Source organism: Diabrotica undecimpunctata, chromosome 1 (genome assembly GCF_040954645.1).
Source record: "Diabrotica undecimpunctata isolate CICGRU chromosome 1, icDiaUnde3, whole genome shotgun sequence".
NCBI classification, from domain to species: Eukaryota; Metazoa; Arthropoda; class Insecta; order Coleoptera; family Chrysomelidae; genus Diabrotica; species Diabrotica undecimpunctata.
The window spans coordinates 43,006,664-43,025,729 of NC_092803.1; the positions used below are offsets into that span (position 1 = coordinate 43,006,664).

At 33.3% G+C, this 19,066-nt stretch overlaps 2 protein-coding genes across 2 annotated transcripts in view; one reads left to right on the forward strand and one right to left on the reverse strand.

Moving 5' to 3' along the window:
• The window catches only part of LOC140438793 (peroxidase-like), a 46,931-nt gene extending 40,708 nt beyond the window's left edge, over positions 1-6,223 (forward strand). Inside the window, exons 9-10 of the mRNA XM_072528442.1 lie at positions 2,632-2,933; positions 5,867-6,223. Of these exons, the coding sequence (XP_072384543.1) occupies positions 2,632-2,933; positions 5,867-5,987 (423 nt within the window). The 3' untranslated portion in view covers positions 5,988-6,223. The remainder of the gene's footprint in view (positions 1-2,631; positions 2,934-5,866) is intronic.
• Positions 6,224-11,225: 5,002 nt separating this feature from the next.
• Positions 11,226-14,978, reverse strand: LOC140438800 (sesquipedalian-1-like). Its single transcript, XM_072528450.1, has 4 exons — positions 14,649-14,978; positions 14,402-14,590; positions 14,028-14,168; positions 11,226-12,028 (listed from the first exon to the last, which is right to left on the reverse strand). The coding sequence occupies exons 1-4, from the start codon at positions 14,851-14,853 to the stop codon at positions 11,847-11,849; spliced, it is 717 nt and encodes a 238-aa protein (XP_072384551.1). The 5' UTR covers positions 14,854-14,978; the 3' UTR covers positions 11,226-11,846.
• Between the last annotated feature and the right edge of the window lie 4,088 nt (positions 14,979-19,066).

Here is a 19,066-nt window from a genome sequence, read left to right on the forward strand (position 1 = left end):
ATACAGTTTTGCAAATACAGTAGACTCTCGTAAGTTCGGCCACCTCGGGACCGGATCCTAGGCCGAACTTAAAAGTGGCCGAACTAACCGATGCTTATCTAAAAAATGCCCATTACACATATGAAAAGATAGACCGTTACAAAAATACTATAAAACTACTCATTTTCTTGGCGAATGACACCTCGTTGTTCAAATCCTCGTTGTGTAGCTATTTTTCAGTTGATCCACTCCAAAACATCTTCTTCAACAAAGGGACCACAGTTCGGTAGTTGCTGAAGGTCGTGCAATAGGGTTGCATTGCAATCAGGTTCGTTAACACGAATGTTGTTTGGCTCATCTGCTGATGTGTCTGCTTGGTCAATCTTATCTTCTATATTTGGCCAAAGTTTTTTCCAAGACTTTACAAACGTTGACGGTGGTATTTCGTCGTATGCCTTGGCCGACATGTACACAACATCCTTCATATTAACTGACTTGAGCACTTTTAAGAGGTCTAAGTTGTCATCAGCCTCCAGTTTGTAAAGAATTTTAGAAAGCAGTTTTCGGCGATACTTTTTCTTGAAGCACTCAATGACTTCTTAGTCCATTGGCTGTTGGAGGCTGGTTACATTGGGTGGCAGGAACAGCAGTTTAATTTCTTTTTCATCGTCACACTGAATACCTTTCTGGTGAGTAGGCGCGTTGTCAAGCAGTAGAAGTGCTTTGATGGGTAGATTTAATTTTGTCAAATGGTTTTTCACTTTCGGAATAAATTCTTACACAAACCATTCCCTGAACAAATATGTGTCCATCTATGCTGATTTCTGCGACCGGTAATACACTGGTAAAGTTTCCATGTTTATGTTCTTAAACGCCCTCGGTTTTGCTGATGTGCCAATGACAAATAGGCATATCTTGTGGGTCCCCGAGGCATTTGAACACAAGGCGACCATTATCCTCTCTTTGCTGACTTTAAATCCTTCCGCAGATGTTTCTTGTGGGGTGGCAAAGGTTTTTCTGGGCAGAAGTCTAAAATTTAACCCATTTTCGTTGATGTTGTAGATTTGCTCTGGACTCAAGTTTTGGTCACCAATGATTTTTTAAAATTTTGCAGAAAAATTTCTGGCCGCTTTTGGTTCTGCTGACAGCTTCTCGCCACAAACTCCAATAAAATAGACCCCGTGTCTCTTTTTCCATCGGGTGAGCCATCCCTCACTAGCCGAGAACCCACTTCTGGTTGAAGCTTTGAGTGCAAGATCATAGCGTTCTCTTTTAGTATTGGTCCATTTAACGAAGTTTCTCGTCTTCGTTCTTGAACGAACCACAACCACAGAGCATCTTCCACCAATTCGTGTTTTGCTTTTCTCAGTGTGCAACGCTTTTGTAGAATTTTTTCAGCTTCAATCTGTGTACAAGAGCCTTCTATAGTTTTTCTATTGTGCCGCCAGTTGTTGATTGTACTTTTGGCCACGTTTAAATCTCTGCAAATACTTTGCACGGATTCTCCTTTGTCCAATCTTTCCAGAGCTTGTAGTCTCTGTTCCATTGACTTGTACTTACGTTTACGCGTTTCACTCATTTTAAAACAGTTTAATGCACGACGCGAAACAGTTATTGTCCACACACACAAGTATACTGTCTATATAAACAGTAAAAATCGCAAGTGAAAATCACCGACTATAGGCCTACCGGAAAAATGAGCGCTTTACCTGCTTGCGTCTGGCTGGCGCTCGCCAATTATGTGACTAATGCTCAGAGAGCCGGCCGTACTAAGCGGACACCGAACTAACCGAAGTCGAACTTACGTGAATCTACTGTATCTGCTATGCTTCTAGCTATTGTCTTTTAAATGCATTTAGTTTCCTTTTGTTTCAGTAATTTCTTCTATATTTTAACTAGTTTTAAATTTTTATGCTTTTTAATACTTTGGCCAACTGTCACTTGTCACCTGCTGTGTGACAACCATCGAGTTAGAATCTAGATTCTAACTTGATGGTGACAACCAATAACTGATTATAGTCTACATTTGAAAATATCTTTTCTGCGTAAAATCAGTCGACTTTAAGTTTTCTTTTGCCATTTCCTTATATTCTACTTTTATTTTATTATTTTTCATCTACATATTATCGTATTCCACGGTTCAACTTTAATGTTATTTGCTTTAAGTAGTCCCATGGTGGATGCTATAAATTAGAATCTTAAATTCTTTAGTCAAGAAATTCGTTTTATTCGGACTCCTCTCTTTCTGAAAAAATGCCAGAAACCTCAACTGCTTCCAAAGAAATGTCAGAGTCGGTTTTAGCGTTCTTTTGTTTTTCTGCTCTCGAATCTGAGAAAAATTTTTCCAAATAATTCTTCATATTAATTTTATTACGTTTACAGAGACTTCTCCTTTATCATTTTTTATTCTCCCTCGTCTTTAAATTCCTATTTACTTCCTTATTTGGTGTAATTTACCTTACTAAGCTTTTACTTCAATATATTGGTTTTTCCTCGGTTAATACTTTGCTGTATCGTTGTTAAATTCCATTACTTGATTTTATTTATTTGGCATATTAGCAATTTTTGATATCTCTTATGTGGAGCTTGTCTAACTTTATTCAAATCTTTAAAACACATAAAATTTGCTAAAATTCAACTTATATTTTCTAGAATGTTATGGCTCTATCTCAACTCTACGAGCACCCTGACGACATTGACCTAATAGTAGCAGGATCTATTGAGAAAAATGTAAAAGGAGCTTTAGTGGGCCCAACGTTTTTGGGTATAATCATCGAGCAGTTTTACCGAACAAGAGTAGGAGATAGATTTTTCTTCGAGAACAGTGGCCCTCTAGGATTTAAACTTGAACAACTGCAGGAAATTCGTAAAGCCAGTGTGTCAAAATTGTTATGCGATAACGGACATCACGTTATTAACATACAGCCAAGAGGATTCGAAAAGATATCTCAAAGGTAGATACAGAAAGTTTATTTTAATTGCTTATCATGATTAGCTGCTTTATTTTATACCACAACGACCGATACTGTTTTCACTTGGTAACATTGTAAGTAAGTGATTTTGAATAACCCTAAAGAAAATAATCCGGCGATGTTCATACGATTTGGAAAATTAACTAAAGTTTAAAACGGGAAATTACGTGCTAATTATTATTTTATAATTGCCCTTCACATAAAGGTTTAACAATTTAATTTCAGAAACGAAAAATTGTTGATTATAGCTCTATATTAAGAACAATTTTTTTACTTCTTTTTTTTTAATTTTACTTCGTCTTAAAGAAGTTAGAACCAAGTGGCCTTGCCAGCTCATAGATAAATGTATATTCACCTGCAATGTAAAGGATGAGGGTCCGATTCACATTAAAAATAGAAAATTAAAGGTATTATCAAGGTCGTGTCTCGGAAGAAATAGTGTAAACTATCGATTAGTAAATTTGCGTGGAACTCCTCATTAGGAATAGGCAATTAAACTATAGATCGCACATATCTATGTATATTACTGGTATACAATATACAATATATATGTATATATATATATATATATATATATATATATATATATATATATATATATATATAGAAAAGAAATTTAATCTTTGCAGATAAGTTAAATAGTAAACTCTTAAATATTGGGGAAATCTGCAAGAAAGACTCTAATGAGTATCAATTGTTTCGCCGAACGTTTTCGCCAAAGAGAATTAATTTGGCTTCTTCAGGGCTGAAAGAGAATAAATTATAATTAGCTACCATATATTATCTATTAAAACATTATTGATCTTACCGTAACTTAGAATTGTAGAGTTAGAATATTAAAAAACTTTGCTAGTAACATAGTGGTGTTTTTTGTTACTATGTGCAAAAAAAGTTTTTTTAAGGTTTGAAATGTATGGTAGCTTTGAACTTAACACGCAAAGGTATATGGGTATATACCTTTGCGTGGGTTTAACCTTGGGTATAACCTTTGCCAAATTGTTCCCAAACTTAGTATCCCATACGAAGACGGTTGCGTTTACTCGACGCAATGAGTACAAGAATGATGGTAATTTATATGGGTAAATTGTTGATGCATAGTGGAATATAAATATTCCCAGCATCGCTCTGAATGGCTTGATTAAACTTGGGTATACAGTTTACTTTAATTGCTATCGACACATTTAACTTTAGTATCCCATATTTTTCCTTCAGGTAAATAAAAAGCTCCATACCGGAAAACCAGTTGTCGCAAAAAATTACTGAATTTGAGGGATCAGAAATGGTCTTGCCCAACGCTAGCACCTACACCAAAAGAAGTTTCTACTTCAGTAAACGCGTTTAGAGTATTGTATAACTCAGAAAATGTGAAAGCTGCTTGGTATGCAATAAAATGGGCAACGTAGCCAGACACGCCAGCTCGAACAAACAGTTTGTATCCCCATTTATGAGGTTTATTTTGAATATATTGCCTGAGATTCCCTGAACGAGTACCTGTATATGCAATCATAGTTTCGTCTTGGGAATACTGATTTTCAAATTGATGTTTCTGGCAATTAAATCTGACTGCATCCAAAAGTGGTCTGATTTAAAATACCGATCTTTGGCTTCGTCTGTAACTTGGCTGTTGTCATTGCAGTGTGTAAATTTTCTGAGAAGTTAAAACTGTTTTAGTGGCATAATATCCGCAATTTGGGATATTCTAGAGAATGTCGCACGTTATTACTATCAATAATAAAATGGATAAGAAATCTGTTGTTTCACGGGCGAAATGTTGATGGATTTTCCTCTTTCCACTGTATTGTACAAATTAGGCTGGTACACGATATTTTCAATAACGTCCAGTGAAAACAACTGGGTAAAGTACTCCAAAGGCGTAGCTACCTCTCCCCTGAAAAATCGATCTGGATCGGAAATTGAAGTAGTTGTAATATCATCTTCTGTCCAATTGAAATGGGTAGGATCTCTTTTGGCTTTTTTCTTCGTACAACTTCCTCTTCTTCGTTTGCTCCTTCCTAATCAGCTTCTCTATCTTCATCTATTACTTGTATAACCATATTGTTTTTACCTGTTTCATCATCAGCGTTTTCGAAAATATTTTTGTTGTAAATGATTTTCTTCCGATTCAGATAAATAAGGCATATCTGAAATATTTGGATCTACCGGAGTTGTTGCAAGCATTTTTTCTTCCCATAAGAACATGCAGCCCTGATTGGCTTAAAATCCATAATTTTTACTTACTTTTATGACAATTTATGAATATTTATTCACTTTCAAGTAGTACGTACGCACAATAAAAGACGTTGTAGTTTAAAGGCAACATTTCTATATAGGGTATGTAAAGCACTATGCTATTGAAATTATCGTTCAAAGTTGATATAGCCAAAAAGCTACAGGACCAGAAAAAGGGTTAAAAAAAGTTTCACTAAAAAACTGATGAATCCCTAGCTGAAAGTATTTTTGTAGTATCGCATAATACACATTTCAACTTTCAAACCCGTCTATACACATGTGTCGAGTAAAAAACCAAATTAAATGGCCTGCAAAGGTAATAGCTAATAGAACCAACTGTAGCGCACGCTGTCGAATATAGACTCATTCGGATCTTCGTCGATTGTACATTATAATGCCTCGGGGAACGTTTGTTAATATTTAGAGTAAATGTGTGAAAACGTTGGTCTAAATTGCTCTGGAGAATGAATTGCTCTGTAGGATGATTAAGTCTACAATAAAACTAGAAACATCGATTACATGTGCTGTTTGTAAATTATCAAACTAATTTATTTGAAATTATTAGGTAATTTTTCTGAGTTTATGGTAGTAGTTTTATGACACAGTTTCGTCTTTGATGATGTTAAACTAAAATTGTAATAAACAATTTGAAATATCAACAATGATAGTTATACTTTATTTTTTAGCAATCCTCTAGTTTCTTGCGAATCATTACCTACCCTGGATCTCTCCAAATGGAAAGAGCACCCAAATATACAGCTATTTGGAGAATTACCGCTGAAACAAGGAACATATCTCTTTACATAAGGTCCCAAACTGATTATTCTTCGCTGAACTATTCTTCGCTGAACTTTTAAAGGATTTGAAAAGACTGTCATCCATTTCTTTAAACGAAAACTCTAGTTTGCCATAGACTCATACTCTATCGTGCCAGGAAGTTATCAACACCACATTTTGTTTGATTTATCATGTAATTTTAAGTTTTGTTACTTTTGTATAGTTTTGTTATTATTTATTAATTTAATATAGCACATCTCTATTTACTTGTTTGTATTTTTAAAGAGTTACTAGATAAATGCTAAGACGAAAAAAATGAAGCACTGGATTAGAACGGATTTTGTGAAAGAGGAAACCATACAATAATTTTGTTGCATAATGAATAGATAAATAGTGCAATAGTTCTGTTGTATCTAGTTTGGAAGCAAATAAATATGATATTATATTTTTTGGGGATATTTTAAGTACAGGAAACAACTGTAGGTAATTGGGGCCGTGACTACCTCGAATACGGAAAAACTCGGTTTACACCGAGATTGGTTGTACTGATAGAAAAACACGGATATAACGATAACTGTGGTTTTTTTAATGACTAAAAACTAAGACAGTACTGTATATAAAACATAAAAACATTTACCTTATCAATATTACTATTTAAAAAAGTCTGATTGATTTTTGCATAAGCTCCATTCCTCTTGTTGAGGCGGCGATATTACGCCAACATTGAAAATGAAGGACGTCTACTGTTCGATGTATGCGAGAGCTGCTTCAAGGACCTACAAACTACAACTCATCGGAATGAGAAATCTTTTGAGTTATCTCATCTGTATCTTCTTCTTCTTCATGGTTGATGTTTATAACTAGATCGGCAATTGCGTCATCTTTTAGTTCCATTTCTTCATCTCCATTCATCCAATCGATGACGTCTTGGTTTCCGATTGGTTGTCTAACTCGTAATTGGTTGGCTAGGTAGGCTATAGTATCAACTTCACAGTCATCAGTTTCTTTTTGAAGATCTAGTACTGTCTTAGTGTTTTGTTTTCTATCTGAAATCATTTTTTCCATGATTTTTTAATAGTGAACACTATTACATTGTCCCATGTAGATGCAATCCAATAGCTAACATCTTTAACCGTGATCTTCTTCAATGCGCCAATTACAGTCAGCCCTTCATCCAGCCTGTTTAGCAGTACATGAAGACGCCTCCAGGCGTCTTCCCATAGCGATGACAATTTCAGTAAATGAAGATGGGATGTGTAACGACCCGACTGACGCTCAGCGCCATCTAGGTTCCAAGTCGAATGCTGTGAAATATGCTACCGGCTGCCAAGATGTGAGGAACCAGGCACCTGGCAGAAATTGTGCGACTGAATCCAAATTTTCACTCAATTTAAGAAAATGTCAGCAAATTGGTACATGGAACGTCCAGAGATTGATCGAAAACCCTGAAAAGTTACACATAATTGAAGAAGTATCTATTTTTCAGACCCAGAAAACACAAGTACAAATGGAGTCGCAATAATTGTACCCTCTAAACTGAACGACTGCGTAATTGGATATAATACTGTTGATGACAGGACAATATCCATTAAAATGAGAATATTCACCAATACCTTGTCCAGATAAACGCTCCTGCAACAGCTGCACAAGAAGAAGACATCAACAGGTTCTATAGTCGTCTAGAAGAAACTGTTAGCGCTATTCCGAATCGAGAACTAATCATAATTTTGGGAGACTTTAACGCCAAAATAGGGTCACCTAATGAAAATATTGAAGTGAGTGCTGGGCAAAAATGGACTGAGACAGAGAAATGAGAATGGCGACCATCTAGTGAAGTTCTGTGAATAACAACATCTTACAATTACAAACACGTTCTACCAACATCATCCACGGAGATTATACACATGGCGCAGCCCAGATGGACGAACAAGAAATCAAATAGACTACATCCTAATAAGATCAAGATGAAAGTCGTCGGCCATCAACTGTAAAACATATCCTGACGCAGACTATGGAAGCGATCATCAACTTCTGGTATTGAACGTTTGACTTCGATTTAAAGTCCCCAAAAGAAGACCCCTAAGAAAAGTCATGTCTCTAAATCGATCAATGACTACCAACAAAACCTAGAAGAATCTCTTTGTTTAGACCGAGTAGATAGTGACCCTGAGAGTACTTGAATCTATCTCTAAGATAAGGTAATCGACGCTGCAAAAGACTGTGAGGCAGCGGATTCCACGGGCCGTAAACCGTGAATATGATAATACGTGGACGGTGGTTCAACACAGAAAAGAACATAAAACTAGATACGAAACAAACGATGAATACAGAGCGTTATCAAAAGAAATCAGAAAACAGTGCCGCAAAGACAAAGCTGAGTACATCTCTCAAGTATGAAGACAGATAGAGGAACATGGTTGACGAAATAAACCGGGGCATTTATTTCAGAAGATCAAACTCATTACCAGAGAATTTAAATCTCAAACGTGGTCTGTAATAGATAAAGAAGGTAATCTAAAGACCGATACTGATGAAATATTGGAAACATGGCGAAACTACTATGGCGAGCTGTATAAAAATAACGAGGTACCAGCAGAAAATCAGTGGCTCTCTGACTACCCTAGAGAACCTACTGTCTTACTTGCTGAAGTCAAAGATGCAATTAAATCTTTAAAGAGAAATAAATCCCCAAGCATTAATTCAATACCAGGTGAAATACTACAGTTACTATGTAACAAAGGTCTAGTCTAGTCTAGTCTTATAATACCCGAGGTTTAGATGACATATCTTCTTCTCATTGCGCCGTCTCCTTTCGAAGGTTGGCGATCCAAATGGCAATTGTAGTTTTGGAAACTGCTGCGCGAAAGATCTGTGCGGATGAGCGGTCGAACCATCTCCTCAGGTCTTTCAGCCACGAGTTCTGGCGTCTTCCTACTGATCTTTTGCCCTGTACTTTTCCTTCCAGTATAACTTGAAGTAACTCATATCTTTCGCCTTTCATGACCCAAGTATTGCATTTTCATGACATATGACATATACATTTTCATGACCAAGATGACATATAAGTACCTAGAACTACGTATAAAAGTAAGATGAATTCGTTCTTTTTTAAAAGCTTCCTTAAATTTAATCAGTTACCTACATCTGTAAAAAAGTGTACTAGTCTCAATAATTTCAAAATGTTACTTAAATAGTATATCAAGAGTTTATAATGTACTTTCTGTATATTGTATGTATATTAAGTTTTCTATTTAAATAAAGATCTATCTATCTAGGATTACACATCATCCATTCTATATGTGTCGCTGTTTGGAATTCAGGAAAATGGACATCTAATTGGTGTACCTCAATTTATATCCCGCTATACAAAAAAGGAACTACTACCAGATATGAAAACTACCGCACACTGTCACTAATAACACATGCTAGTAAAATATTGTTGCATATCATCAAAAACAGATTAAAAACCTATCTACATTACCAAATACCTCAGGAACAAGTGGGATTTGTAAAGGGTAAAGGTACATGGGAACAAATCCTGAACATGAGACAACTCATTGAAAAGTCCTTTCAATAGAAATTTCATTTTAATAGAAATGGGCACACCAATGCACCTGGTGACATTTATTAAAAATATGTACCAATCCAATATAGCAACAGTACGACTAATCAGAAGTTTTCAAACCAATTCAAGACCAAAAGAGGTGTTAGACATGGATGCGTGTTGTTACCTGACTTATTCAACATTTCTGGTGAACAGTCATGAGGATGGCTTTAGATGGATGGGCCGGTGGAGTAATAGTGGCTGGTAGGAAAATCTCCAATTTAAGATTTGCTGATGATACTACACTTATAGATGAGCAAGAAATGTTGAATCTTCTGCAAAGAGTTGAGTCCTCCTCCTCTATCCTTTATCCTTCGTAAGGATGGGGTGACGTTATGGTATTTGACGAATGGTTGCTATCCATTCTTCTCTCTCCTGGGCGCGGTATGCTGCCTCAGACAGAGAGTAACCGGTAGCGCACTTTATTTGGTCTGACCATCGGAGTGGCGATCTTCCTCGGGTTCTTTTACCATCTACCTTGCCTTCAACCACCAACCTCTCCATGCCTTCCATTCGTCTGGTAATGTGTCCAAAGTACCTCAATATATTTTGGTTGATGATTGTGGTAAGCCTAGTATTGATGTCGAGTTCTGTAAATATTGAGACATTTGTGCGATGTGCTGTACAGGGTATGCGCACCATTCTACGATATACCCACATTTCAAAGGCCATTGTACGTCGTGAGTTGGACTTTTTAATGGTCCAAGGAAAGATTAATCGTCCGTACTAGGCGCAGTTTCGTGTTCCTGGTTATGTCCGTATCTTTCCAGATTTTAGTAAGTTTGACCGTTGCTGATCTGGCCATTGTAAGGCGTCGACGTCCCTTCTTCGCATATACCATTGTTTGTGATAACAGAACCTAAGTAATTGAAACGGCTTACCACTTCAAACCCCGCTACGTTTCGTATTTCTGGATGGTTATTTCTAATTCGATCGATTATCACTATCTTGGTCTTCTGTACATTAATTTTAAGTCCATATTCACGACTAATAGTATCTAATCTGTTCGTGATGTATTCAAGGTCATGTGTTGACGATGCTAGTACTAAAGTGTACTATTAGTACCCATTTCTCTCAGTATTCCCCACATTTTATGCCACTTTACATTATCGAACGCTTTGGAGTATTCCCAATCAATTTCATTTCATTGATAAATTTCATTTCATCAAAATGTTTGATGTAAAATCCAATTATTCTGTTATTTTGTCAAATCCTACTATTCTATCCTGCTAATATATTTATTTTATTTAATATTTCGTTAACTATTAACTTTATGGAAGACATTTTATACCAAAATTCAGAAGTATTGATGTTTCTGTCTAATTTTCTTTCGTTGTTTGGAGTAATTGCGTTAAATCTGACTTATGTAGTTGATTTGTAAAATGCGATTGTCTCGAAAACTGTTGAGTTTTGAAGTTATTAACAAGTATACCTTTTTTTGTTAAAATAATGTATCTTTATATATATATATATATATATATATATATATATATATATATATATATATATATATATATATATATATATATATATATATAATATATATATAATATATATATATATATAATATATATATATATATATATATATATATATATATATATATATATATATATATATATATATAATATATTAATTAGGTGATTAATTACAAAAAAATTAAATTTTTAATTATTATATTTTTGTGCATTGTAAAAATCCAAAATAAATACATTTATATTATTAAAAAACTATTTATAGTACAATATATACAACAATAAATATAAGAAATAATTCCATTTAATACTTTTATCCATATTTCATTTGAGAAATTAAGATGACAATTACAAAAAGATTTCTACTCAAATGAAATTGAAATTTATATTAATAATCAGTCTGAAAATGGCATTATTAATGAAGTAAATAATTTGGGAAAAGTAGAATATTAGGTCATCAGAATCATAGATAAATCTAAAAATAAGATATAATTTTAAAAAATACATAGTACAATAAAAACTTATACTCAAAACTCAAGTATTTGATATTTACTTTTGATTCCTGCTTTTTGCAGGAGATCACGTTAGTGTTGATATTTCGTTGAAAATTTAACATATAATATGAAATGAAACTAATTTAAATCAAAAATGTGGTTTCTGTGAATGCCAAAAATAATAATTATATTATTTATCTAAAACAATTAAATAATCTCAACTTTCAGTTTCATATATTGAATAATCCTCATTCTATCACATTCCTTGATATTCTGAGTAAAGATGTTTTACATGACATTTCTAATATGGGTATATTTAAAAAGATATTAGATTTTCAGTAGTATCTGATTTTTCCTTCTGTTCATACTTCCAGTAGTTGTAGTCTTTTAAGATTGGCCTACCATATGAGTTGTGAAGTTCACGGAAGGTTATGGTTATTTTTGAAGATGAAGATGATGCTACATTGTTGTCTGAGAGTTTGTTCTCACCCAACCGACCTAAAAACAGATTTTTATTGAAAAAAAATATATAAACATTTAAATAGGTAGCTCAAACAAGGAAAATTGTGTAGTTAGAATAACCCATTCAAAATTACACCAAAGATTATTATGTTTTGTGAAAAATATAAAAAATTCAATAAAAAATATAGACAAAAGACAAAAAATTGTTAAGTGTTATGTTTGGTCCATACTTTTGTATAGTGCAGAAGTGTGGACGCTAAAAGTATTGATCATGAACAAAATTGAAGCATTGGAAATGTGGGTTCATATATGAATGCTGAAGATACCTTGGATAGCAAGGAAAACTAATGAAGAAGTACTAAGGAGCGTCAACAAAGATAGAGAACTGCTAAAGACTGTTAAACATCGAAAAATGTCTTTTCTGTGATATATAGTAAGGGAAAGTTGATATAAAATATTACAACTGATGCTTAAAGATAAAATAGAGGGCAGTAGAGGTGTAGGAAGAAAACAAGTTTCTTGGTTAAAAAATATTCGTGAATGAACACAGATATCAAATGCAGGACAATTATTCCATATTGCAGAAGATCGAGAAGTCTTTGCAATGGTGATCGCCAACGTCAGATAATTCTGATATGGCACGCGAAGAAGAAGGCGAAAAATTTAGTCATATTACAATGTTATGGTATTTTTTTAAAGAGTTAAATTGTTAGTGTCTACCCATTATCAATCAAGGCCGGATCCAAGACCGATTTTCAGGAGGGGTCATGAACTTTTTTTGGGGTGATACTGTGGGGTCTGGGGGAAAATTTTTAAATATTTCGGTTAAAATGGTGAGTTATAGCATAAATACATTCAAAACTTTATTTGTCTAGCAACGAAAAAACAGCAAATTTTAATCTAAAACCCCATGAAATCCAACAAGTGCAAAGAAAGAAATGTAGTTTAGTTGACGAAATTAAAATAGCATAAATAAAAAGCAAATAATATTGGGCAAGTTGAGGGATTAACGCGGGATGTCCTGTCCCGTACTTTTTCTAGCATTTTGTTGTGTGGGAAGGGACAGGATAGCGATTTTTACTGCAGGGCGGGAGGCGGGACAAGACAGCGATTTTTTTGCTTATTTGACTACCTCGACAAAAAAAATTTAGAAAGTTAATACTGACCAAAACAATGACAAAGAATGCAATCTTACTAAAACTTCCTTCACAGTTAGATCTTCTATCTTTCAAAGTCAACATCTTATTGGAAATAGCCTTAGTCGCCAGGTTAGGATTAAGAGATTTTGTTTGTAAAAGTCGACTTAGTGGAAATGTTAATTTTAGTATATCAATCAGTGACATATGACACTACAAACTCAGGTGTGAATAAAGAAATAAGCAAAGTTGATGCAAATATAGCAGTCTTGGGATCCTTCCATGTTGAGATAGCTGTTAGTGCTTTAATTATATGTAAGATGCCAGATCTGAACTGGATTACGTTTCCATGGCACTCAACTCATCTTGTTTCGCAAAAACTTGTTAAATTTTGTCTGAGTTTCAATTTTAAAACTTCATTTCTCTTGGCTGACATGTTAAAAATGATATTACTGACTTCATTGTTCCAACTGTGTTTGTGATGGACTATATGTTAATAGAAGTTGAAATGAAGTTGTTTAAAATATGATTTAGGCAAGGACATATAACTGCTTTTTTATTTGTTACTACACCAACTGCTTCAGAGCTCATTACTCTATAACTGGCAGTACCAATTCCTACACATTTCTTTGGATTTAAGTGCAGTTCTTTCAACTGTTTAATACTATTTTTCCCAAGGCTTCTCCTATCAGGTGTTATTCTTTCCCTCTTTCTTGATCATTTGAACTGCAAATATTTAAATTTATATTTTTTTCAGGGGAGCATGGAAAACATGGCCCCCTCTCTGGATCCGCCCTTGTTATCAATGGAATAGTATTAGAAAACATCAAATTTTGGTATTTGTTAAACAGAAATTCCAAAAAATAAAAAAATAATAAAAAGATCATATAGTAACTTACTTGCTGCTGAACCTGTAGACCTTAAACTATGAGATCTCTGATGGGGGTTATTCTCTGGTCTATTAAAAGGGTTATGTCTTGTTCTAGGTGGTGGGACAGGTGACCCAACAGGCTGTGGTGATGAAATGGGCATTGGAGTTTCTAAAACCACATAAAAAGTACTTTTTCCACTTTCATAACTATCAATCTGACTCTCCATTAGTATTTTCAGTTTTGAAGATACAGGTGTATATACAGAAAACTGCTTAAATTACAACTAACTGATAAGAGATAAGCAAGTACTAAATTGGGGGTTATCAAATGTTATCAGTCTTTTTTATTTGTTTTGTAACTAATGAGTATTTATAGTAAAAAATGTAAATATTAAAATATACCTTCTACATCATCTAATTGCCTTTGAAGTTCTGCAACCATGAGTTTCATATAATCATAACCAGCACAAGCCAAAGCCTTCATCCATTGTTCCATAGACTCCTGAGACTCTGCTCCCAATATGTAGCTCCTATTATTCGTTCCATGAAAATCTATTTTGAAACTAAACTGAGCATCATCCTCTGCCAATTCTAAAATAATAAAAAATTACAAAAAAAAAACTGCAACCTAGGGTAAAAATCGTCTTACCAATTGAACAACCTTCGAGTATTACTACACCTACTGGCTCCTTATCACCTTTCTTATCAAAATAAAATAAAAGATTTCCTTTTAGTACAAAATACCGCCTTTGGAAATTTTTATTTACTTCCCCTCTTTTATTTAAATATCCTTCTTTGTCGATTGGAGTAGCCGATACAGCGAAAGCACACAGATTTTTTTCATTTATTTTCATATCGTACGTAAATTATTAATAGTTCTTTAAATAAATAAAAATACACTACTTTTGTATGTTAATATTTATATTATTTATAGAATGATCTTTCACTGTCATTTTTGACTTTTTGCTCCTCTCGGACACATGACACATATAACGATATAACATGTTATAGAGAAGAAGAAGTTGAACAAGATTTTAATTCATTATTGTAGCACTAGGGAGCGGTCATGTCAACGCTAGTACCTGTGCTAGTACTGCTTCTAAAATATGAAAGAGTAGGGCAACCATGGGGCAACATGCGGAAAAACAAATGCAACTTTAGTTGTTTTCTTATGTAAATACATGCTGCGTTAACATCAAATTGTGCATTTTATAAAATTATTGGACGATTTTCACATTTGGTCCTATTGAAGATAGCTACAAGGAAGCTGTTAATTAAATTCATAGAACAAATTTTTGACATTTGACTGTGTTGTCATGTCTTTATAATGTATGTGTTGTAGGCTTCAATTACAAATAGAAAAGCTTTTAAAAATACATTTTTATTATATTATTATATGAATTGTGCAATGTTTTTATTTTTTACTTTTTTTTATATACAACACAAACGAATAAAAACTCGTTTCTTCTCATATTATTTGCAGTTAATTATTACAAATTTTTGCCTTTGATAGATAAGCTGGTAGATTTGGCAATCCTCAAATCACCCATTGCCAGATGCCAGATTGTTACAGATGGTCACCAGATGTATGGTATGGTAAAGAAAGTACCTGAATGTGAATACTATTCTTATTATTCTTTGAAAGAATTTCTTTCTTACTTACTGTTAGATTGTTACCGTTCAGTGTTAGTTGTGAAATCGTTTTATTGGATTTTTTTTCAATTTTGTTTGAATTTAATTTTTTTAAATGCCAATTATTAATATTGTGGAACCTCAAATGCTCTTTAATGTAGCGCAAATGAGGGAAGACAGAATAACTTTAGCGGATTTAGCATTTACTGATAAGTTCCAGTGGTTAATGTGGTGTGCGTTGCGGCGTCTAATAAAAAATAGCATAATATGCAATTTATGTAATATTAGTAAAAATTTAATTAAGCGAAGCAGCCATAGATAAGATAAGAGGGTTAGGTAGAATGCACTCTCTATAGACTAAACTGGTCACGAATTCTAGCGCCATCTACATTTTTGGAAGCCAACTAATCTCCATAAATTGAAAGATCTCTGTAACGTTATGACGATTGCCGCGAAATTCAAATCTGTTTAGCGCCCTCTGGGATCTTGAAAGCTAACTAATAATTGGAAGATCTTCGCTAGGCATACCAAATTCCATATGTACAATCTTTCAATTTTTAGTTTCTGCCAAAAAAATATTTTTTTGCAAAAACAAAAAATTAATAACATGCACACATCAAATTTAGCATAATAAAACCAACAAATGACAGTAATAATTATTATTTATTGCAATAAATCTCGAGTATATTAGATTGTTTTGACAACACAAATTCTTCATCACATTGAAGTATTACACTAGAATAGAAATATGCTTTATATATGAAAATTGTACAATTTTATAAACAAATCTTAAAAACAGTGGAAAAACAAAACAATAACAAATATAATTTACTAAAATTACATAAATTGTCAATATAAATTAAAAAAATTAGTAAAACAAAAACAATCTATTGCAAATTTTAAATAAATTGCAAATAATCAATTTTAAGAACTAATAAATTTATACCTTTGGAATTATTCACATTACCTTGAAACAACTAGAGTTGAGGGAACAAAAATAAATTTTACACTAAAACTATCTATTAAAAACTAAAATAATCTATACACTAAAAATGTCTATTAAAAACTAAAATAGGAAACATTTACTTCACGTGAGTACAAAATAAAAACGTAATAAATTTATATTGTATACAACAAAATGGCACAAACACCCAAACACATGCAAAATACAACCTATAAACACAACTGTCCAACTTGAAATTCAATATTCTTCTTTCTTTTTTACTTAGCCTTCTACCACATATACTAGCGATCCAGTTGAAATAAGCGCCAGGCGCCATCTCTTTTTTTGGAAGCCTACTATATATATGTAACCATTTTTTTCTATTGAGTTCGCAGGGCAGCCACGGGCACGGATGTGGTTTTGTAATAGATGTGGTGAGGCAAGTTCCATACGTAATGAATCCTTCTCGCGAAGTAATTTGTCGTTAAAGCAGATAGTGACCATTATGTATGGATTTGCCAAAGATTTTACTCAACTACAAATCAGGGAGGAAGCAAGGATCAGTGCGAGAAGTGGAACTGTTGTCGATTGGTACAATTTTTGCAGAGAGGTTTGCACTACGTTTTTAGCTCAGCATCCTGTAGAAATTGGAGGATTTAATGAGAACGGTCAACCGATAACTGTGGAAATAGACGAATCGCACTTCTTTCACAGAAAATACCACCGAGGCGCTTTTAGGCCCGGAAAATGGGTTTTTGGAGGTGTCGAGAGAGGTATTGGGACAGTCTTTATAGAACAGGTGGAAGCAAGGGATGAACAAACACTTCTGCCCATTATATCCAGGTATGTTATTGTTAAAATATATATTCAGGGAATAAAGTAATATTCTTTTTAGAATGATTGGACGGTGGTGTGTATGAACATAGGGTTGTTGTTCATCAGCAACACTTTGTTGATCCGGATGACGACAGTGTTCATACACAGAGTATCGAAAGTGTATGGATGCGGGCAAAGAAAAAGCTGCGTAGACAGTGCGGAACATCCAGGGAACTGTTTCAGTCATATCTTGATGAGTTTTTATGGAGAGAACGTGTAAAAAACAGTAACCAGTTCTCCGAGTTTTTGATTTGCGTTACGGAACAATATGTAGTTTAGTTAGATTTATTTAGTATAATAGTAATTTTAGTTAGTTAACTTTAGAATTATTTACATTGCTAAGTGCAATTTCATTTTGTTTTTCATTGGTTGCATTGGTTATTTAACTTATTTTAATTTAACTTTTTAGATTTGACTGGATTAGGTTAGGTTATATTTTGTTATTAAATAGTCAGTAACGAGAACTCTTATTACTAATATGTACTAGATATACTCTTATTAACTGTACTCAAATTATACTCAAATTCAATATATTTACTCCGCAAAAAACAACTATATATGCGGCAACATTGAACATGTGTCGAATATTTTATATTGTATTAATTGTATGCAAATGCGCTTTTTAGAATGTTTAAAATTGTCTAGTTTTATTAAAATCGAATGAATTTTGTCCATTTTACAATATTGTATATTTTTGTATAATTTAAAGGGGAAAAATGATTAGTATTTACAATGTCTATACTTTATGTAACTAAGGCTCTTTCGTATTTTGATAACATTTTCCTCTTGCTAATTTTTGGATTTTCTACTTTTTATAATTTTTTTTTAACATGATTACACTTTTCTTATGTTTCGTAATAAATAACACGAAAATTTTGCCTATTTCCATTTTTCAGGCTAAATCCAAAAAATGCGCATTTTTACCAATCCTTAGTGATGTAAAAAAATACCAAAACTAGTGTAGTTTAGTTTATTTTATTCTAGTTAAGTTTAGTTTATTTTCTTTAATTAAGTTTTGTTATATCTATAACCGTTTCATTACTGAAACTGTTTCATTATGTTTATTTCTTTCAAATAGTCAATCAGTATGTTAATTATTTTCATCTCATGGAAACTTTATTCTGTACTAATTCCAGGGAACATTAATAGATTAAAATCTCTAATTCCTTGAAATATTATAACAAAAGCAAACAGGTGAATTAACTATTCCTAATGTATGCAGATGTGTGGCATATTTTTCGTGTCGAGTTTTTAATCTCACACCAATAGAAATATCGCCCAGGTTATATTTAAATATATAATTAGGTGCTGAAGGAAGTTCTTGATGTAAAGAAAAATATGAATTTATATGACATGCTTAAAATATGGTTCCATAATTTTCCCATACTGTATATTATTCTAGCCTGATCGTTATTTATTGCATCATTTGATGAGCATCTGAGTTAAAATCTCACCCTTTGCTATGTAATCTTTGGCCAGCCAGTCCACTCCCTGATTACCTATTATATAGACATGTCTTTTTGTCCGTATATATACCACTTCCACTTTAGACAATTTTTTTATATTGCATAAAATAATAAAGATTTGTATGAACTGAAATCGGTGTTATTATCATA